Source organism: Oncorhynchus clarkii, chromosome 6 (genome assembly GCF_045791955.1).
Source record: "Oncorhynchus clarkii lewisi isolate Uvic-CL-2024 chromosome 6, UVic_Ocla_1.0, whole genome shotgun sequence".
NCBI classification, from domain to species: Eukaryota; Metazoa; Chordata; class Actinopteri; order Salmoniformes; family Salmonidae; genus Oncorhynchus; species Oncorhynchus clarkii.
Genome location: NC_092152.1, coordinates 23,792,658 through 23,816,392, shown reverse-complemented (window position 1 = coordinate 23,816,392; position 23,735 = coordinate 23,792,658). Strand labels below are relative to the sequence as shown.

The window sequence follows — 23,735 nt, the reverse complement described above, 5'->3', positions numbered from 1 at the left end:
ACAAAGTATTAACTTAAGGGGGCTGAATAATTTTGCACGCCCAATTTTTCAGTTTTTGATTTGTTAAAAAAGTATGAAATATCCAATAAATGTCGTTCCACTTCATGATTGTGTCCCACTTGTTGTTGATTCTTCACAAAAAAATACAGTTTTATATCTTTATGTTTGAAGCCTGAAATGTGGCAAAAGGTCGCAAAGTTCAAGGGGGCCGAATACTTTCGCAAGGCACTGTATGTAGTGGTGTAATAATATTACATTGTTTTATGTGTAATGTAAGTGCCTTAATGTGTTTGGACCCCAGGAAGAGTAGCTGCTGCCTTGGCAGCACCTAATGGGGATTCGTACTGAATACAAATACAAATCTTGTAATAAAACAAATCTAGTGTACATAACTTGACATTTCTTCCATATACTGTGAGAGGATAACCAACCTTCCAATTAATAGCAATCCATTTCTTAGCCACTATAAATGCTATGTTACAGTTTCTTCTGATAACAGTCTCCAGTATCAACATTTCCAAGCAAACAAAAACAGGAAGAAGGGAAAACCTGTAGACATGCTGAGATAAACTAACATATTCTTTGCCAGAATTCAGTTGGCCTTCACAAGACCATAACATACAGTATGCAAATCTTTCCCTGTTTGTGCTTTACACATCCAGCAGAATAATACCATTTCTGGTAAGACGAGGGGCGGGGATGTGTGTCTATTTGTCAATAACTGCTGGTGCGCGATGTCTAATATTAAAGAAATATCAAGGTATTGCTCGCCTGAGGTAGAATACCTCATGATTATCTGTAGACCACATTATCTACCAAGAGAGTTCACATCTATATTATTCGTAGCCATCTATTAACCACCACAAACCGATGCTGCCACTAAGACCGCACTCAACGATCTGTATAAGGCCATAAGCAAAGAAGAAAATGCTCATCCAGAAGTGGCGCTCCTAGTGGCCGGGGACTTTAATGCAGGCAAACATAAATCCGTTTTTCTAATTTATTCCAGCATGTCACATGCACAATCACAGGTTTTAAAAAAACTAGACCACCTTTTCTCCACACATTTCCCAACCAGAAGCCATGGATTACAGGCAACATCCGCACTGAGCTAAAGGCTAGAGCTGCCACTTTCAGGGTGTCGGACACTAATCCGGATGCTTATAAGAAATCCCGCTATGCCCTCAGACGAACCATCAAACAGGCAAAGCACCAATTCAGGACTAAGATTGAATCCTACTACACTGGCTCTGACACTCGTCGGATGTGGCAGGGCTTGAAAACTATTGCGGACTACAAAGGGAAACCCAGCCACGAGCTGCCCAGTGACGCGAACCTACCAGACGAGCTAAATGCCTTTTATGCTCGCTTTGAGGCAAGCAACACTGACGCATGCATGAGCTCACCAGCTGTTCCGGACAACTGTGTGATCACGCTCTCCGTAGCCAATGTGAGCAATACCTTTAAACAGGTCAACATTCACAAAGCCGCGGGGCCAAACATATTACCAGGACGTGTACTCAAAGCATGCGCGGACCAACTGGCAAGTGTCTTCACTGCCATTTTCAACCTCTCCCTGGCCCGAATCTGTAATACCTACAGTACATGTTTCAAACAGACCATAGTCTCCCTGTGCCCAAGAAAGCGAAGGTAACCTGCCTAAATGATTACCGCCCCGTAGCACTCACGTCGTAGTCATGAAGTACTTTGAAAGTCTGGTCATGGCTCACATCAACCCAACCATGCCAGAAACCCTAGACCCACTCCAATGGTCCATAAATGCAGTTGATAATGTGTAACGTAGTTAAGAACATATCGTAAGATCACTACACAGCTAGCTTGAAATGTTGAGGATGGAGCCTTCCAATCTGCAGTTTTTGGGTTGTCAAGAAAGGCAGTCACGTGCGCTGCGAAGCAGGGGATCGCTGGTTCAAGCCCCGTATGGGACAGTCAGACATTGGGGGAAGCTATTAGCAACAAACTGACTCCCGTTACACGAGCATAGAGGAAGCTTTTGAGCAAGCTTTTGGCAAGAATCCATATGTGCATATGTAACAGTATAACTTTAGACCGTCCCCTCGCCCATACCCGGGTTCGAACCAGGGTACACATCAACAACAGTCACCCACGAAGCATCGTTACCTATCGCTCCACAAAAGCCGCAGCCCTTGCAGAGCAAGGGGAACCACTACTTCAAGGTCTCAGAGCAAGTGACGTCACCGATTGAAACGCTATTTAGCGCGCACCACCGCTAACTAGCTAGCTATTTCACATCCGTTACACATAGCAACATCAATATTCATGCAAATAGGAGGAGGTTGACAGTTAATATGTATGGAAGCCCATTCCCGTTGATACTATCTAAAGATTTTGAGATTTGTCAGTCAAAATGTCAAGATATTATCTAAAAAATGTTGAGATAGTATCTCGACATTTCAAGATAGTATCTAAAAATGTCGAGATACTATCAGCTGTAGCCTACTGTAGTCTGGTCAACTGTAGCCTACTGATAACAACCACAGCTGCAGTAGCCTAGAGAAGCCTATGCGCTCTGCTCTACAGGTGCATCAAAGCTGGGACCAAGAGACTGAAAACTGTTTTTCCATAACAAGATCATCAGACTGTTAAATAGCCATCACTAGCCAGACTCCACCCAGTACCTTGCTCTGAACTTAGTCACTGTCCCTAGCAGGCTACCACCCGGTTAGTCAACCCTGCACCTTAGAGGTTGCTGCCCTATGTACATAGACAGGGAATCACTGGTCACTTTAATAATGGAATACTGGTCACTTTAATAATGTTTACATACTGTTTTACTAATTTCATATGTATATCACAGGAGGTTGGTGGCACCTTAATTTGGGAGAAGGGGCTTGTGTTAATGACTGGAGTGGAATTAGTGGAATGGTATCAAATACAGCAAACGCATGGATTCAAGGGGATTGATGCCATTCCATTCTCTCTGTTCTGGACATTATGATGAGCCGTTCTGCCCTCAGCAGCCTCCTGTGATGTATATACTGTATTCTACTGTAGTCTAGTCAATGCCACTCCGACATTGCTGATCCTTATAGTTATATATTTCTTAATTCCATTATTTTACTTTGAGATTTGTGTGTATTGTTGTGAATTGTTAGATTGCACCCCTTGCTCTGCACTGTTGGAGCTAGGAACACAAGCATGTCGCTACACAAGCATCTCGCTACACTCGCAATAACATCTGCTAAATATGTGTATGTGACCAATAACATTTGATTTTAACATCCTTAATTTATAGACTAAGCCATGTACTGTATTTATAGCATAAAATACGCCAATTTATTTGTGTTAAAAGAAAATGTGAATGTGATCAAATGTTGTTAATATTCAAATTTCGGGTGGTTAGGTTACCTAGTACTTTTCAATACAAAAGGATTGACTGGAATTAATCAATCAACATTAGTGATTAAATACTGTGTGAGTAACTTTTCAATTACAGATTTAAATGCCTATGTGATGCAACCCTGCATAAAGCAAGCTTAGCCCTGTTGGTTCTATTGTACAAACGCAGTTGTCTCTTTGGCTGTGTAAAGGAAAATCGCCACGTATGCTCAGAATTCATATGAACAATTACAAGGTTGCTGCAGTTTGTTAAAACCAAACGTGCACCCAGGGAGGGCCCCAGTACCGAGTTTGGGAAACCCTGCTCTAGGCTACCTGCAACTGTGGTTGTTATCAGTAGGCTACAGTTGATCAGACTGAAGCACAGATGAATTGTACACGATTTGACAAATCATGAGGCAAATCAGTCTAAACAACATTACTTTGTCCATATTTAATGGCTTTGTGTCAATATGTTTTATTAAATCAAATCAAAACTGCTGGGGAAAATGCCAGCTCACCACACATTTGATAGCGGTCCCACTGTGCTGATCTCTGCAATGTCAACGTGGATAGATGGAAATCGCCACACAATGCTACAAATTAAGAAACATATCCTCTATGATCTACTATCTCAACATTTTCAGGTAGGTTAGTATCTAAACAAACCTGACATTTCTCCCTGTTTTGGTGGGATGGAGTTTTGGCCTGCCTGTTGACATCACCAGGTGGTAAATTAACAGACCAATAAGAAAGAGAGTTCCAAATCTCTCTGCCAATAACAGCTAGTTTTCAGTTTCCCCCTCCCCACTCAGACCCCTTCCAGAAATTGCTCTTTGCTAAGAAGCTATTTTTGTTTATTTTTGACCATTTTAATTGTAAACAATTACAGTAAGGTACTTAATTGTTATCCCAAAAATATTTGATTAATTGTGATAAAAACTACTGCCTTGGAACTTTCAAAAAATGGTGGAGAAAATGGGTTTCCATATCCATAGTTATTATCTGCATTCATTTTGGAGTTTAGCCCTCTCTGTTTAAATCAATAGAGATGTAGCCTACCATAGCTGGCAACCGAGAGATGGGCATTGACATGTACTGCTGAATTATGACCCATTCCAATTGAAGACAGCATAGCCTACCGCAATCATTTATGAGCACGGTGTTTGGTCCTCCCACAACAGAACACGCACGGTAAATTCAGGGTTCCAGGGACGTTCACATTAGTGACAGGATGACGCGACGTGAACATCGTGCTCTCCCTCATCACTATGATTTTGGTTACGCGTCTGCGCGCGCCCTGCATCAGCGGCCGGGCCACATAGCAATCAGGTGGTAAAATGCAACTTTTAAGGATAGCTTTTAAAGGCAGCTATGGTGTTGTTGTTACCTTACAAGGGCCGACAATATGAGAAAATGACATATTTGATGGGTAACTAAACGGCAATGAGTAGGTTAACCGGATGAAACGAGACTAGAAGCAAGACAATCATGAGCTCCTCTTTTCCCAAATCCGAATCCAAGACCTCATTGCTGAAATCTTCCTCGGCAAGCGGAAGATCGACACACTTCCCTGAACGTACGACAGAAACCGACCGAAATCATCATCATCATCACCACCGTCCAGCTGCAAGTCAAGTGAGCAGCAATGCCGCAGAGGAGTCTTTCTGGTCGGCAGAGTGCGACGTTACTGCGAGGAGACCCCTGTGCCACCCCTCGCTCCTCGGTACCCGGAATAGGGCGACGACCCGAGCTAGTAAGAGCCAGCCCCACGCCCCACATGGCAACGTTCCCGCCGCCCACTCCCAGGATGACCCATCTGAGCAACATGGTGTGGTTCGAGGTGTTAGAGAACGCTGCAAGTCATCCAAGCATCACCGACACCACCGGAAAACGACCCGGGACGACCAGCCAGCTGCACAACACCACAGCCACACTCACCCTACCCGTTTAGACCCCAGAATAGGCATGCAGCCCCACTCAGACTGCAAAGACGACACCGCGCTCTTGTTTGAATCGAGGGACCATACAAGGGCCAGTTCGTCTGCTAGCGTGGATGCCAGCATCCCGTCCCCAGCTTCCTCCTCGCCTATCCCCGTATCCAGCCGATCCTCTCACCGCTCTCGAAGGTCCAGCGCAGCATCTTGTGAATCTGACTTTTTGCGGCCAATTCTCAACTCGGTTTTTGGACAGGTAAGACCCTTGCCTAAAACATAATACACATTAAATTGTTAATTAAAATAATTTCTTAATTATGAAAAATAGTAATTCACTTGCAATCACAAATTATAGGCTAAGCTTCTTCAAATAGTTTCATAATCAATAAGGCCTATTTAGCCTAGTAATGTAGGCTATTTCTTAAGAGGGAGAAAGCCTACCATTATCAGTATTGATCTCAGCTAGAGGTAGTAGTCTGAATGTAATTGATAGTGCATGAAAACTATAGTATTTGAGGGTCACATTACTGTCTTGTAGTGGAATCGTACAGCCATTGAATATGCCTGGCTCACTGGGCCCAGTAAATCAATGACATTATTAATGGATGAGCTTGTCTCTGAAAGCACAGAGGGCTTCAGTGAGTCTTCTTATTAGAGCTCCTATGTTAATGAACTGTGAAAAGGGAACCATATAGGCTGTCCTCATTGTACATTTCACATAAAATTATCCAGAAATGTAGTGGCCACATTTGGTGCACAAATTGTTATCCTCACATGTGCCATGATGTCACAGGTGATTTAGACTTAACGTTCCAGATTTCTCTGCCTCTGTAATATTCACAGCTACACACATTGCCATATAAAGCCATGTCTCGATTGATGGTTTCTCAGCATGGATGTACAGTAGTAGGTCTACACATTGGAATGAGAGAGGCAGAGGAGAGAGAGAGAGAGATACAGAGTAGAACGTTTCTGAAGTGTCTATTTGTATGACACTGAAATCAATGTGATTTGCATATTCATAAATACATTGATTTAAAAATATATAACTATCTTTTTTGTATTTTGCTGTTTGAAGATAGCCTAGTTACGTTGACGGTAGCCTAGTCACGTTGAAGGTAGCGTAGTCACGTTGAAGGTAGCCTAGTCACGTTGAAGGTAGCCTAGTCACGTTGAAGGTAGCCTAGTCACGTTGAAGGTAGCCTAGTCACTTTGAAGTATCTCGTCACGATGAAAGGATGTTAGATGTTCCTCACAGATGTCACTGCGCTCCGAACAGGTGTTTTCCAAACATGTGCTGGATGTGTATATAGATATTCAAATTATTGCCCAGAAATAAACAACCAATTATTATTCATGCACAGAGCTTAATCTCCATAGTGACATAGGCCTTCACATAGTCGATTTACTGGTGTTTAGGCATAGCCTATCTATAGCTCAAGCAATTGTTTTAGGATGGTTGTGTAAATGTCAAAATATGTCAACTACCGTTGATGCTTATAAGCCACATGGAATACAGTAGTAACTAGAGGTCGACCGATTCATCGTAATGGCCAATTAATTAGGGCCGATTTCAAGTTTTCAGAACAATCGAAAATCTGAATTTTTTTGCACCTTTATTTAACTAGGCAAGTCAGTTAATAACAACATTCTTATTTTCAAGGAACGGTGGGTTAACTGCCTTGTTCAGGGGCAGAACGACAGCTTTATACCTTGTCAGCTCGGGGATTAAATCTGGCAACCTTACGGTTAACTAGTCCAACGCTCTAACCACCTGATTACATTGCACTCCATGAGGAGACTGCCTGTTACGCGAATGCAGTAAGCCAAGGTAAGTTGCTAGCTATCATTAAACGTATCTTATAAAAAACAATCAATCAATCATAATCACTAGTTAACTAAACATGGTTGATGATATTACTAGTTTATCTAGCGTGTCCTGCGTTGCATATAATCGATGCGGTGGCATTCGCAAAAAAGGACTGTCGTTGCTCCAACGTGTACCTAACCATAAACATCAATGCCTTTCTTAAAATCAATACACAAGTATATATATTTTAAACCTGCATATTTAGTTAATATTGCCTGCTAACATGAATTTATTTTAACTAGCAAAAATGGTGTCACTTCTCCTGCAACAGAGTCAGGGTATATGCAGCAGTTTGGGCCGCCTGGCTCGTTGCAAACTGTGTGAAGACTATTTCTTCCTAACAAAGACAGCCAACTTCGCCAAACGGGGGATGATTTAACAAAAGCGCATTTGTGAAAAAAGCACAATTGTTGCACGACTGTACCTAACCATAAACATCAATGCCTTTCTTAAAATCAATACACAGAAGTCTATATTTTTAAACCTGCATATTTAGCACAAATAAATCCAGGTTAGCAGGCAATATTAACCAGGTGAAATTGTGTCACTTCTCTTGCGTTTATTGCACGCAGAATCAGGGTATATGCAACAGTTTGGGCCGCCTGGCTCGTTGCGAACTAATTTGCCAGACTTTTACGTAATTATGACATAACATTGAAGGTTGTGCAATGTAACAGGAATATTTAGACTTATGGATACCACCCGTTAGATAAAATACCGAATGGTTCCGTATTTCACTGAAAGAATAAACGTCTTGTTTTCGAGGTGATAGTTTCCGGATGCGACCATATTAATGACCTAAGGCTCGTATTTCTGTGTGTTATTATGTTATAATTAAGTCTATGATTTGATAGAGCAGTCTGACTAAGTGGTGGTAGACACCAGCAGGCTCGTAAGCATTCATTCAAAAAGCACTTTTGTGCGTTTTGCCAGCAGCTCGTCGCTGTGCTTCAAGCATTGTGCTGTTTATGACTTCAAGCCTATCAACTCCCGAGATTAGGCTGGTGTAACCGATGTGAAATGGCTAGCTAGTTAGCGGGGTGTGCACTAATAGCGTTTCAAACGTCACTCACTCTGAGACTTGGAGTAGTTGTTCCCCTTGCTCTGCATGGGTAACGCTGCTTCGAGGGTGGCTGTTGTCGATGTGTTCCTGGTTCGAGCCTAGGTAGGAGCGAGTAGAGGGACGGAAGCTATACTGTTACACTGCAAAACTAAAGTGCCTATAAGAACATCCAATAGTCAAAGGTATATGAAATACAAATTGTATAGAGAGAAATAGTCCTATAATAACTACAACCTAAAACTTCTTACCTGGGAATATTGAAGACTCATGTTAAAAGGAACCACCAGCTGTCATATGTTCTCATGTTCTGAGCAAGGAACTTAAACGTTAGCTTTCTTACATGGCACATATTGCACTTTTACTATCTTCTCCAACACTTTGTTTTTGCATTATTTAAACCAAATTGAACATGTTTGATTATTTATTTGAGGCTAAATTGATTTTATTCATATATTATATTAAGTTAAAATAAGTGTTCATTCAGTATTGTTGTAATTGTCATTATTACAAATAAATAAATAAAATAGGCCGATTTAGGCGGTATCAGCTTTTTTTGGTCCTCCAATAATCAGTATCGGTATCGGCGTTGAAAAAAATCATAATTGGTCTGTCAAGCCCTGACCGTAGATATCTGTTTTCTATATATTTTGGTTAGGTCAGGGCGTGACTAAGGTGGGTACGCTAGTTTTTGTATTGTCTATGGTTTTTTTGTATGTGTAGGGTTTTTGTAGGTCTAGGTGATTTGTATGTCTATGGTGGCCCGATATGGTTCCCAATCAGAGGCAGCTGTTTATCATGGTCTCTGATTGGGGATCATATTTAGGTAGCCATTTCCCTTTGGTGTTTGTGGGATCTTGTCTATGTGTAGTTGCCTGTCAGCACTCATTTGTATAGCTTCACATTTCGTTTTGTTATTTTGTTAGTTTGTTCAGTGTTTCATTCTTTAAAAAAATAAGAATGTACGCATACCACGCTGCGCTTTGGTCCGATCCTTATAACGAACGTGACATGGTCGACCTCTAGAAGTAACTACATTCAGGCATTATAATGACACTTTACGCTAGAGGACACTGATAATGTATTAGTATTGCTCAAAATTAAACATGATTAGATCAGAAAACATTCCTATATTAGTGAATGATTTGTGTCCCTGCTCTGTAAACATAGTAATGTGCGGGTGCTGACCCTTCTGCAGACTGGGGTACTTAGTGTTCATAAAGAGGAAGTTGGTATTGGTCTGTCATTGGGAGTGTGCGGCATCATGGAATGGGCTCTTGACTTTGTGGATCACTCTTGGGACTTGTATGGTGATGGTGTGTTGTGATATGCTATGCCTCATACTTTGGTTATAATCTATTCAATAAGTGTCCTGCGGATTAGGTGGAGTATATTGTGTTCTCAATGTTTAGTTAGTTTCCTTTTGTGTTTTTGCTGAGCGTTTGCAAACTGAAGCTTTGGTGCTTCTAACAATGAAGTCAGTGGGTCTTTGTGACAACCCTCAGCTCAGCAGTCAATCTATTTCCATATTTGTTTTTTCTCTCGTGTGTTTTCCCTGTCATCTGTGAGTCAGTCAGGAAGTGTGTGCCAGTGAAACATAAGCGCAATATGAATCAGCTCTTTATGACACGTTAATTGAGAGGTGGTGAGACACAGGGAGAAGCGTAACACATCTTCTATTAGATCCCAATGAAGCATGTGTTATAAGACACAATGTTTCTGAGACAAATAAAGCAGCCATCTCATTCTACCTAGTTGCCTTTTTTTCTTACAGACTACCGGTATAACAGACTGTTCCAAAATTAATCCAATGCTCCAATGTTCTCCCCCCCCCCCCCCTCCATGGTTCTCTCCCTCCCCTTCCATGACGTTCTCTGTTCATTTGGCTCTGTATCTGTTAGGTCAGTGTGACCTTGCCATTGTCTACAGAGTGGTGGAGTTGGGAGGGGGGAGGAGAGTGAAGGATAGAGGGATGATGGGGAAAATAGAGGGTAGGAGATAGAGAGCCAGGTGACAGTTGAGCAGAAAAATGTATTCATCTCCGGTGTACCTGTACATTTACAGGCACAATTAAAGGAACTGTGTCATTTTACAGTCAGTTCCATATAGTGCTTAAAACCAGGTGTGAAATTGAAGAGTTTGATGTGTACTGTTTACATGTGGATGTGCATGCGTACACATTTGCATGATGCTAACATGATGCAAGTAAACCAAAGAATGGCTCTGATCAGATGTGTGATGTGTTCTGAAGTTCACCATGACTCTGAGAAAGAGTGCTACATTAGCTAAATATGCTCCTACCAAGATTAATCATCACCTGAGAGAGAGAGAGTGCGAGGGAGGAAGGTTATATCAGAGATGTTGTACAAATAACTTACACCATCTGCGTGTTTCACTGTCATCCAACGTGTCAGACAATTCTCATTGCCTGTCTCCCAAAGTAGCTGCGTATTTAGCTGGTTTTACATTTATAGCCTATTGATTAACAATTTAAGGAAATGGCACAATAAATGAGTGGGGCATGTTGTATTTGTCTCACAGTATCAATGGCAGTGCAACCAACCGTAGTGCAAATTGCCCCCTCTGATACGCCTGAAAGACAAAATTATTGAGGTGTAGCGGTCTACTACTTTATTCATCAGTACTGTAACAGTCAGGGATCATTTTCATGGCTTGGCATTTGAGAGAAAGTGGAATTAAAAACACAGCAGTATATAATAATCCATTCATTAAACCATGAATCACTATTAGTCCCACCTAAACCTGCACTTAACGCAGGGTAAAAACATTGTTACAAATACTTTTGCTAATTTCCCTGCATATTATCCTCATTTTGTTATATATTTGCTTAACATTGTTGATGTTGTTTAGTCAAGCTTGCATTCTTTATATGTGCCAGAAAATGGTATCCTGCCGCTTTTAGACAATGTGCCTTTTTTTAAACACCTGCTGCCCCCTAAATATCTCTGCACAACCTTCCTGCTGATTAGAATCGTGTATGTTTGTGTAGGTAATGAAATGTGTCATGTGTTTTGAGAGAGACGGAAGGAGACTGTGGGTAAAGGATCGGCATCTTCTCTCTGCATTATTTGTTTCAGCTTGTGCATTTCATGGGAAAGTTGGATCTACCTCCCCTTTTCCATCTCTTGTTCCCTCCCTCTTACTCCTTCTTCCTCCCTCCTTCTCTCTCCCTATCTTTTACTGTTTTTGTTGGTCCTGTCACTGTCGTTTCCACTTTCGTTAGGTGCTAAGCAGCTCAGCTCTCTCACAATAATTCTCACACTCTACCTCAAATCAAATGTTGTCACATGCGCCGAATACAAGGTGTAGACCTTACCTTTAAAGAAGCATTAAAACTGGCCTTCTTTAGACTAGTTGAGTATCTGGAGCATCAGCATTTGTGGGTTTGATTACAGGCTCAAAATGGCCAGAAACAAGTAATTGTCTTCTGAAACTCATCAGTCTATTCTTGTTCTGAGAAATTAAGGCTATTCCATGTGAGAAATTGCCAAGAAACTGAAGATCTCGTACAACGCTGTGTGCTACTCCCTTCACAGAACAGCGCACACTTGCTCTAACCAGAATAGAAAGAGGAGTGGAAGGTCCCGGTGCACAACTGAGCAAGAGGAGAAGTACATTAGTGTCTAGTTTGAGAAACAGATTCCTCACAAGTCCTCAACTGGCAGCTTCATTAAATAATACCTGCAAAACACCAGTCTCTGTAACGGCTTTCTTCCTGGGAAGGAGAGGAAGACCAAAATGCAGCGTGGTTATTTATAAACATCTTTAATGAAAGATGAAAATGTGAACACTATACAAAATAAGAAACTGTGGAAAAACCGAAACAGTCCTAACTGAGAGAGACAGGAACAATCACCCACCAGATACCTAAAGAATATAGCTGCCTAAATATGGTTCCCAATCAGAGACAACAATAAACACCTGCCTCTGATTGAGAACCACTCTAGGCAACCATAGACTCACCTAGACAACTACACTGAACACAACCCCATAAATCTAATAAACCCCTAGACAAGACGAAACACAATAAATCACCCATGTCACACCCTGGCCTAACCAAAATAATAAAGAAAACACAGATTACTAAGGCCAGGGCGTGACAGTCTCAACGTCAACAGTGAAGAGGCGACTCCTGGATGCTGGCCTTCTAGGCAGAGTTGCAAAGAAAAAGCCATATCTCAGACTGGCCAATAAAAATAAAAGATTAAGATGGGCAAAAGAACACAGACACTGGACAGAGGAAGATTGGGAAAAAGTGTTATGGACAGACTAATCTAAGTTTGAGGTGTTCAGATCACAAAGAAAAACATTTGTGAGACGCAGAAAAAATGAAAAGATGCTGGAGGAGTGCTTGCCGCCATCTGTCAAGCATGGTGAAGGCAATGTGATGGTCTGGAGGTGCTTTGGTGGTGGTAAAGTGGGAGATGTGTACAGGGTAAAAGGGATCTTGAATTAGGAAGGATATCACTCCATTTTGCAATGCCATGCCATACCCTGTGGATGGCACTTAATTGGAGCCAATTTCCTCCTACAACAGGGCAATGACCCAAAGCACAGCACCAAACTATGCAATAACTTTTTAGGGAAGAAGCAGTCAGCTAGTATTCTGTCTAAAATGGAGTGGCCAGCACAGTCACCGGATGTCAACCCTATTGAGCTGTTGTGGGAGCAGCTTGACCGTATGGTACGTAAGAAGTGCCAATCAAGCCATTCCAATTTGTGGGAGGTGCTTCAGGAAGCATATGGGGTGAAATCTCTTCAGATTACCTCGACAAATTGACAACTAGAATGCCAAAGGTCTGCAAGGCTGTAATTGCTGCAAATTGAGGATTCTTTGACGAAAGAGAAGTTTGAAGGACACAATTATTAATTCAATTAAAAATCATTATTTATAACCATGTCAACGTCTTGACTATATTTCCTATTCATTTTGCAACTCTGTTGATGTATGTTTTCATGGAAAACAAGGACATTTCTAATTGACCACAAACTTTTGAACGGTAGTGTAGGTAGGGGTAAAGTGACTATGCAAAGATAATAAACAGCGAGTAGCAGCAGCATGAAACAAAAAACGAGGGGTCAATTCAATTAGTCCGGGTTACCATTTGATTAACTGTTCAGCAGTCTTGTGGCTTGAGGGTAGATGCTGTTAAGGAGCCTTTTGGACCTAGACTTGGCGGTCCTGTACCGCTTGGCATGCGGTAGCAGAGAGAACAGTCTATGACTAGGGTGGCTGGAGTCTTTGACCATTTTTAGTGCCTCCTGGTATACAGGTCCTGCATAGCAGGAAGCTTGGCCCCAGTGATGTATTGGGCTGTACACACTACCCTCTGTAGCGCATTGTGGTCAGATGCCGACCAGTTGCCATACCAGGCAGTGATGCAACCAGTCAGGATGCTCTCGATGGTGCAGCTGTAGAACCCATGCCAAATATTTTCTGTCTCCTGAGGGGGAATAGGCATTGTCGTGCACTCTTCACGACTGTCTTGGTGTGTTTGGATCATGATAGTTTGTTGGTGATGTGGACACCAAGAATCTTGAAGCTCTCGACCTCTATCCACATGGCTCTACCTCAAACCTGTGTTAACTCTCCTCTCCTCCAAGCCCTCTCAGAAAGACCCTTGTGGTCTTTTTAAGTCTGGTGCAAACCCTTGTTTTCTACCATTGGGAACTGTGTAAAATCTCCTTTTAGAATCCTCTCCAAAATGTAAGGTTGTATTTAATGTGATGCACTGTAGCCAGGGTTGAGAAGTAATTGATTACATGTAATCAGTTACATGTAATCTGATTACAAAATACTGTAACTGTACGGATACGTTACCAGAAAAAAATATTGAAATCAGATTACATATACATTTGAAAAAGTAAATGATTACTTCTTGGATTACTTTTAAATTCAGAAAGGATGTTTGCGAGAAGAAAAAAAAACATAACACTTTTCTGTTTTATTATTGACATTCACTTCAGCATTGAAAAGTCAGAGACCGCAATGATGACACACCAAATGCATTTGATGGATCATTTTTGTGTTCTTTGAATACCTCTTAAGGGTAAAGTAGTCTGAAGTAATCAGATTACGTTACTGAGCTTTGGTAGTCCAAAAGTTACATTACTGATTACAATTTTGGACAGGTAACTAGTAACTGTAACAGATTACATTTACAAAGTTACCTACCCAACCCTGACTATAGCGCATGTGCTCTACCTCTGCAGCTGTCTATCCTCTGTCTTGTGTCTGTTCCCATGTGCTGGACTATTTCACAATTTGTACAAAATGCTGTACAGAGATATGCTAATTGGAAAAGTGATTAAACGTGAAAAGGTTTTTTACTGCACCTAATTTTAGAACTGCCTTTACTACTGTGTGGTGTATTTAGGAACCTTCATATTTACAGTTGGAGTGTGAAACTGTTGCTCTGATGAGGAGACTTTATTTTGTTACTATCCACTGCTTATTTTTGTTTTAATCTACCACCTGACAATTATGTCAAATATACAGTACCAGTCAAACGTTTGGACACACCTACTCATTCCAGGGTTTTTCTTTATTTTTTACTATTTTCTAAATTGTAGAATAATAGTGAAGACATCAAAGCTATGAAATCACACATATGGAATCATGTAGTAACCAAAAAAGTGTTATAACAAATCAAAATATATTTTATATTTGAGATCCTTCAAAGTAGCCACCCTTTGCTTTGATGACAGCTTTGCACATTCTTGGCATCCTCTCAACCAGCTCAACCACCTGGAATGCATTTGAATTAACAGGTGTGCCTTGTTAAAAGTTCATTTGTGGAATTTCTTTCTTTCTTAATGTGCCAATCAGTTGTGTTGTGACAAGGTAGTGGTGGTATACAGAAGTTAGCCCTATTTGGTATAATACCAGAGCTGTGTTCAAATACTCATACTAACCGCACTAACCATACTATTTGCGACGTAGTATGCTTATTGGTCATTGTATAGATATTGTTAGTATGCCAAAAGTTCACGGATGTCATACTAAATTTGCCAAAATACAAAGTATACAAGCAGCGGACACTCAATCCATGCTTTAAGGGCCCATAATGCAATTCTTCAGAAAATGGACGTGGCTTCACATTTTCAGATTTGAAGAAAATGGTGGAAAATATGCAGCCGGTGTCCGATGAGAGTGGTTACAAATGCATTGCTTTAACTAATTATGTCAAATTTTAAGAAAATGTTAAGCAATGTAATAAAGAAATTACTTTTCAAATAAGTTAGGTTACACATTATGTTGGCTGACAATTTGTTAGCTACGCTATCCTTATGAAACACACAGCATTACAGAAGTATGTACCGGTATGTTAGCTAGTTACCTAGTTGGCTAATACATCAAACTTGCCAGAAAGTATATTAACTATATGCTAAATAACTACCCAACATTTATTGACTTGATTATTCACGTAATTCTTAGCTAAGTGTTATAGTTGTTGTGCGTTCTCAATGGACATTGTTAATTCTGGCTATCTACTCCGATTTCATAGTGTGCCAGAGTCAGAGTGTCAGTAAAAGTTGCCAAAAAAGAATAATTAAATTGTATCCAGCAGCACAGTTACAGTCACCAACAAACTGGATAACATGAAAACAGCCTAACCAGCTCTGCTAGGGTGAGTAAAATGGTCAGAGTGAGGTGCTCTCTCATTTGTGTCTGGAAGTAGCTAGCTTGGGTGCTTGACTGCCGTTGTAAGGTCAGAATGCTCGGATCACTAACCCTACTCCTCGGCCAGAGCAAAACGCTCTGAATTTATGAATGGACAATCTGACAACGCTCTGAATTTACGAATGCCCAGAGCGCTCTCTGGCACTCCAGATTGAATTTACGAACACACTCGACATCATAAAATGTCTAGCTTGTCATTTGTTATGCAAACAAGCTAGCAAGAGGTTGCATAGCAACACCATCAACTTCCGGTTAACAGGCGAATCGCTAGTTTGCTCAACTGAAACGATACTGTTCCTTTACAGTATACTAAAATGAAATAATAGTATGTAGTATATACTCATTAAGTATGTTGTATACAGTATGTTATTATGGGTATTCAAACACCGCTCAAGTCCATAGTTTGTCAAGAACAGCTCAAATAAGCGAAGAGAAACAATAGCCCATCATTACTTTAAGACATGAAGGTCAGTCAATCGGGAAGATTTCAAGAACTTTGGAAGTTTCTTCAAGTGCAGTCGCAAAAACCAAGCTTTATGATGAAACTGGCTCTCATGAGGATCGCCACAGGAAAGGAAGACCCAGAGTTACCTCTGCTGCAGAAGATAAGTTCAAATCAAATCAAAGTTTATTTGTCACGTGTGCCGAATGCAATAGACCTTACAGTGAAATGTTTACTTACAGGCTCTAAACAATAGTGCGGAAAAAAAAGAAAGAAAAAAAAGGTGTGTGTGTGTGTAAGTAAAGAAATAAAACAACAGTAAAAATACATTTGAAAATAAGAGTAGCAAGACTATATACAGACACCGGTTAGTCAGGCTTATTGAGGTAGTATGTACATGTAGGTATGGTTAAAGTGACTATGCATATATGATGAACAGAGAGTAGCAGTAGTGTAAAACGAGGGGTTGGCGGGTGGTGGGACACAATGCAGATAGCCCGGTTAGCCAATGTGCGGGAGCACTGGTTAGTCTGGCCAATTGAGGTAGTATGTACATGAATGTATAGTTAAAGGGACTATGCATATACGATAAACAGAGAGTAGCAGCAGCGTAAAAGAGGGGTTCACAGAGTTCAAGTAACAGACACATCTCAACATCCACTGTTCAGAGGAGACTGTGTGAATCAGGCCTTTATGGTCGAATTGCTGGAAAGAAACGACTACTAAAGGACACCAATAATAAGAAGAGACTTGCTTGGGCCAAGAAACACGAGCATTGGACATTAGACCAGTGGAAATCTGTCCTTTGGTCTGATGAGTCCAAGTTTGAGATTTTTGGTTCCAACCGCCGTGTCTTTGTGAGACGCAGAGTAGGTGAACGTATGATCTTTGCATGTGTGGTACTTGCATGTGTGATGGTGTGGGGATACTTTGCTGGTGGTACTGTCAGTGATTTATTTAGAATTCAAGGCACACTTAACCAGCGTGGCTACTACAGCATTCTGCAGTGATACGTCATCCCATCTGGTTTAAGCTTGGGTGGGACTGTCATTTGTTTTTCAACAGGACAATGACGCAAAGCACACCTCCAGGCTGTGTAAGGGCTATTTGACCAAGGAGAGTGATGGAGTACTGCATCAGATGACCTGACCTCCACAATCACCTGACCTCAACCCAATTGAGATGTTTTGGGATGAGTTGCACCGCAGCGTAAAGGAAAAGCAGACAACAAGTGCTCAGCATATGTGGGAACTCCTTCAAGACTGTTAGAAAAGCATTCCTCATGAAGCTGGTTGAGAGAATTCCAAGAGTGTGCAAAGCTGTCATCAAGGCAAATGGTGGCTTCTTTGAAGAATATATAATATATTTTTATTTGTTTAACACTTTTTTCATTACTGAATGATTCCATATGTGTTATTTCATAGTATTCTACAATGCAGAAAATAGTAAAAATAAAGAAAAACCCTTGAATGAGTAGGTGTGTCCAAACTTTTGACTGGCACTGTATTACTAGAAGAAGAACAAGTCACTTGTCATTGATTTATTACATATACAGTAAAGTTCATAACAGTTTGTAGACTGTAGAGTTCTTCATCTGTGTAAATTAGTTTACAAAGCGATGAAGAGTATTTTTATACTGTTTGTCTACTCATGTCAGGCCACGTTTTTAAAATTATATTTCACTCATGACAGCAAAACATTTTTGGGGACATCTACTACTTTCACAATGCCTCTTACCATGACTATTTATACCTATACTTGGCCTGCCTCTTGAAACATGCTCTGTCGTAGGGATAAAATTGCAAGTGAAGTCTTTGGCACAAATGGTCGGTCTTGGGCATCAGTGTAGAATGATGGACAGATCCAGGTTCTAGTAGCAGATCCAGGTTCTAGAAGCAGATCCAGGTTCTAAAAGCAGATCCAGGTTCTAGTAGAGGATTAAGAGTTAAATGGAATACACGTGTGAGTGCAGTCCTAGTTCACTGAAAGAAAGTATCTTCTCTTCCATCTATTCTCTGCCTTTCATCCACTAGTCTTTCTCACCTTCCCCATGTGTGTGTGCTTACTGTCGTTTTGACAGTGTATAGGTCTCAAGTGTCAGTCTACATGATGTGACCAGTAAACTGTTATGATGAAAGAATGGAAAGTTGTCCACACTTTTTTATTGATGTGGATATAAAGTCCCTCCACCCCTCTCTTTTATGCCCTCTCTCTCTCTCTCTCTCTCTCTCTTGTTCTCTCTCTCTCCCTCTCTCTGTCTCAAACACACACACACACTAAAACATTCACATTTAGAACACATTTTACTGACAGCAAGTGTGACGTTACTGATAACAAGCACTGTAAAAGTCTTCACTGATGTGCCAACAGGCTTGCTAACAGACCCCATCCCGCTGGCAGCATTAGCAGATCTACTATAACTATTGCAATCAGTCATGTTTGCTGTGTGAAAGGTTTATGTAAAAAAAATCACTTTAATAAATTAGGAAGTGGGAGTAGGATGAATGGGAGTAATTTATTAAACAGGAGAGGGCTTTTGGGTGTGAAAGCTGTCGATAATTCCTGCTAGACTAGCATAAAGGAAATTTGATAAAGTAGCAAGCAGCACAAGCTACTGACTGATAAGCATTACAACATGACTGCAGCATGACATAATTAACAGGTCAAAGGTAGGGTCCGAAACACATTGAGCAGGTCGTTCATATGAAAGGATATTATGCACTACAGCCCTTACAATGTTTGTTTTTTCTATCAGATTTATTTGACAAGGCATGTAGATTTTTGAGAAATTAGAGACTCACTGACGCTATACACGTCTAATTGACTTACTACTCCCTCTCAGCTCTACCTCTGAGTTCATTCTGTCCCAAAGCTGCTGTTGACTACGCGTCTCTAACACTGTCTCTGTCCCCCTATACCTGAACCCCCCTGGCCCCCCTGGAAAGCTGGTCCAGGAAGACAGGAGGCAGTACAGAGGTGGTGCAGTCCTGTGATGAAAGGGGCCTCCCCATTTGAGGGGCCTATCAGGAGCCGCTCATAACCCTAGCACAAAACTGCGCTCTCATTCACAACATTATGGGGCCCACCTGCATCTTCCTGCTCAAGAGCCAGGCCGATATGAGGCAGGCTGTAAGTAAGTCTGGACACACACAAACACATATGCACTGAATATACCAAACATTAAGAACACCTTTCTAATTATGAGTTGCACCCCCTTTTGCCCTCAGAACAGCCTCAATTTGTCTGGCATGGACTCTACAAGCTGTCGAAAGCGTTCCACAGGGATGCTACCCCATATTGACTCCAATGCATCCCACAGTTGTGTCAAGTTGCCTGAATGTCCTTTGGGTGGTGGACCATTCTTGATACACATAGGAAACTGTTGAGCGTGAAAAACCCAGCAGCATTGCAGTTTCTTGACACAAACCTGTACGCCTGGCACCTACTACCATACCCCGTTCAAAGGCACTTACATTTTTTGTGTTGCCCATTCACAGTATGAATGGCACACATACACAATCTATGTGTATTATCGCAAGGCTTAAAAATGCTTCTTTAACCTGTATCCTCCCCTTCATCTACACTGATTGATGTGGATTTAACAAGTGACATCAATAAGGGATCATAGCTTTCACCTGGATTCACCTGGTCAGTCTATGTCATGGAAATAGCAGGTGTTCTTAATGCTTTGTATACTTTGTGTGTGTGTGTGTGTGCGTGTGTGTGTGTGTGTGTGTGTGTGTGTGTGTGTGTGTGTGTGTGTGTGTGTGTGTGTGTTAAATGTAACCAGACATGATGTGTTTGGCAGATAAAGTACAAATATGTGGATGAGACCGCAAACAGGGACTTACCTACCTGGGGCTACTGTACTCCTTGGTCGACCCTCTTTCTTTTACATTCTATGTTTGTGTTGTGACTGATGTCAAAAGAAACCCCTGCAGTTTGTTCCATTATTGGATTAATTTAGGATTCTGATGGCCGTTTGATGTTTAACCAAATGTATTTCTTCAGGCCACTGTGTTTACACTTCTCCCTGCAGATTAACCCCTAAGGGTTCTGGGATATGTCTCTCTCTCTGTCTGTCCTCTATATCCTTTAAAGGTTGCTTTCATTATAAGCAAGAGCTGAAAAAAGAACATAGCTACATTCCTTGCAGACTGAAAGACATGCGTTTCCCGGTTGTGCTCTGTCTCTGATGACGCTGGGAGCAGTCTGAATGGGAGTCATTAAGATGTTTGAAAACATTCCAGTGACTATATAGCTATTGTCCCTTGCTTGAGTTCCACCAGAATAGATAGAGGATTATCATGGCGCAGACCGCAGATTCACCTTTTGAAGTCGCTATGTTCCTGGGATTGTTAACATCAGATAGCGTAGGAATATAATATGATGGACTTTGACAATTGTTATCTCTAAACAACTTAATCATAATCTTTATTTATTAATTGTTAATAACTTAATTTTATTTGAAGTTCTGATTACACTGACACTGTCTTCTTTGCCCCAATAGGACAGAGACCTGAGGCCAGAGGAGATTGATGGTAAGTTGTTTTTCATTAATGTCCCTGTGCTTGTCTCTCTGTAGTTGTGTCTCTGGTAGTGGCATGAGTTTTCAGATTACAGGAGAGTAATCTTTCTCTGTATTCTCTCTGCAGAGTTGCGGGATGCTTTTAAGGAGTTTGATAAGGACAAAGATGGTTTCATCAGCTGTAAAGACCTGGGAAACTGTATGAGAACCATGGGATACATGCCTACTGAAATGGAGTTGATAGAACTGAGCCAACAGATCAACATGAATTGTAAGAGTGTGCCCTAGTCTAGATATTTGCAGTACAGGTGCATTACACCATGGTTTGCTAATTCCCTCCCCTAACATGTTCTCCCTGGTTCCTTCTCTTTTTGGCAAGTGGGAGGTCATGTTGACTTTGAGGATTTTGTGGAGTTGATGGGCCCCAAACTTCTCGCTGAAACTGCAGATATGATTGGTGTAAAAGAACTGAGAGATGCCTTCAAAGAGGTGAGAAACTGGATTGCCAGAGAGAGGGAGGAGAGGGTGATTACGGAGAAAAGTAGTTATATTGCCTGTCTGTCTAATATTTCATGCTCTGGATTATGAATGTGATCATTTGTTTTTTCCCTCATGAAGTTTGACACCAATGGTGATGGAGCGATAAGCACATCTGAGCTGAGAGAAGCCATGAGGAAGTTGCTGGGACAACAGGTGAGGTTACAGAATGAAGTCTGTCTGAGTAGCTTAACCGATGTATGCATCACTACTAAAAACGTTGTTTTACACACACGTATTCCTCCTTTGTTACTGGACTGTAGGTTGGCCACAAGGACTTAGAAGATATCCTGAGGGACATCGACTTGAATGGTGATGGGCATGTTGACTTTGAAGGTAAGCTGATGCAGAGTTTATTTATCTATACCAACAGAATAATAAAACCACAGACAATATTGTAATAGCTAGAGATTTTGCTATTCATGCTGTGTGCAAGCTAGTCTTCAGATAATGGGACAGGAGTGCTTCGTAAACGCTTGATGTCAACTGGTCTTCCTTACTCTTCAATTTCATGATATTTCATTCCTTTTATCCACTTTCTGGCAAAGCTTCAAATAGCTTTGACATTTGCAAACGGCCTGTTTCAACCATGTAAGGAAAGTGTGGTCTCCTCCTGTGTTTTCCTTATAACAGCGAGAACACAATCCCTATACCCCAATCCTTACTGGTAAATGCATTATGATACAGTATTCAATATGTCTGTCGGCTGCAGACAACTATGGGGCCCACTGGTCACTGTGACTCAAATATAGACGTGCAGTAACATATGATACTGTCCACTTTCACACAGTCTGCATGTCCTATGCATATTTTAACACACACACACACACAGACTGAACTTCTAATATTTGACAGGTCTTATCCTCTCTTTTCACAGAGTTTGTACGAATGATGTCCCGCTGAGAGGAGGAATGGTCAATATGGCTTCAAGTTAATTATTCTGAATGTGAACCTCGGCCCCTTTGTCATCATCATTGAATGAGCAAAACGGAGTAAATACTTGGACCTCTGAGCTATCTTTTCCTGAGAAAAACTGGAATTAAAGCCCTTACCTCTAAGTAGAAACAGAAGACCACGGTACTGCTCAAAATAGTGTTCTTCCCTAAAAGCCCCACATTCCAACTTAGACAGGTTCTACTGTAGCTTACAGACTGACCCGCTAATGGTTTCCGCACTATTAACCCTCCACCAACTGTATACACTTGTGTGTAGCCTGCTGTTTAGGCAAGTTTTGTTTCTCAACCTTTAAATGGCAATATTACTTGTGACTACTGATATGTTCTTCAAGTTTGGGTAATAGAGTGAGAAAAGCAGAGAGTCTTATTTGTGTGTGTGTTTGTCACTGTGATCTTTTGTGAGGTGATCACTGTGTTTACCCAGCACCATAAAAGCACCAGATCCTCTCTAATGCACTGGGTTTATGGGACAAGCAAGAGCTAAGAGGACCTCAGCAAACACGCTTTTCCCAGATCTGGAAAATAGTAGCTTTTCTTCACATTTGTGTGCAGTGCATAAACAGGATGGTTTATGTGTACAGTATATTGTCTGTCTGTCTGTCTGCCTGTCTGTCTGTCTGTCTGTCTGTCTGTCTGTCTGTCTGTCTGTCTGTCTGTCTGTCTGTACAGTTTGACAATTAAATTGCAGAGTCATAGTTTGTCATTGTGCTGTTTTTATGCATGCCAGAGACAAACCAAATTTTAAATATAGTATTATCTGTATGGGTGTGACAGTAAATGTAATACATTGTCTAATGTATATAGTAGGCCACGCAATCTACTAAAAATAAATGTCTACTTGTGAACCTGTTTTTTTTTTTCCAGTGTTGCAATAAGTCCCAGGGAAATAGCTATATGGTGTGAAGCCAGGAAAGAAGAGACAGATTGAACTATTGCAATACCAGACAAACATGTAAAGGGCCCATACTAGGGGCTTCTGTGAAGTGAAGAAGTGTCTCACAAGGACATTGGACTGACACATCAAACCTTCCTTTTCCTTTGTTTTACAGAGCAATAGGCCTAGACCATTCTGGGCTCAAACAATATCAACATTTAAGAAAATATTCAAATAGATATGGCTAAAGGCCGACCTTGACAGAACATAAATGATTTGTAGACTTCAGTTACTAAAGAGACGTTTTCATGGTACCAGGACACAACAATGGTGCGCGAATGACTGGCTGGCTGGAACATAACAAGTTGTCATGGCAACTGTATCGCTCCTCCACCTGGATCCGCAGGAGCCGCGCAACATCTCTCTTCTTTGTTCCCTACCGTCTGTCTGGACATGACCCAAAATC

At 41.2% G+C, this 23,735-nt stretch overlaps 1 protein-coding gene across 1 annotated transcript; it reads left to right on the top strand.

Moving 5' to 3' along the window:
* The first annotated feature begins 4,851 nt into the window (after positions 1 to 4,851).
* On the top strand, positions 4,852 to 23,198 carry LOC139411986 (calcium-binding protein 1-like). Its single transcript, XM_071158754.1, has 7 exons — positions 4,852 to 5,553; positions 20,885 to 20,915; positions 21,030 to 21,173; positions 21,282 to 21,391; positions 21,521 to 21,595; positions 21,703 to 21,775; positions 22,317 to 23,198. The coding sequence occupies exons 1-7, from the start codon at positions 4,852 to 4,854 to the stop codon at positions 22,340 to 22,342; spliced, it is 1,161 nt and encodes a 386-aa protein (XP_071014855.1). The 3' UTR covers positions 22,343 to 23,198.
* Positions 23,199 to 23,735: the final 537 nt, after the last annotated feature.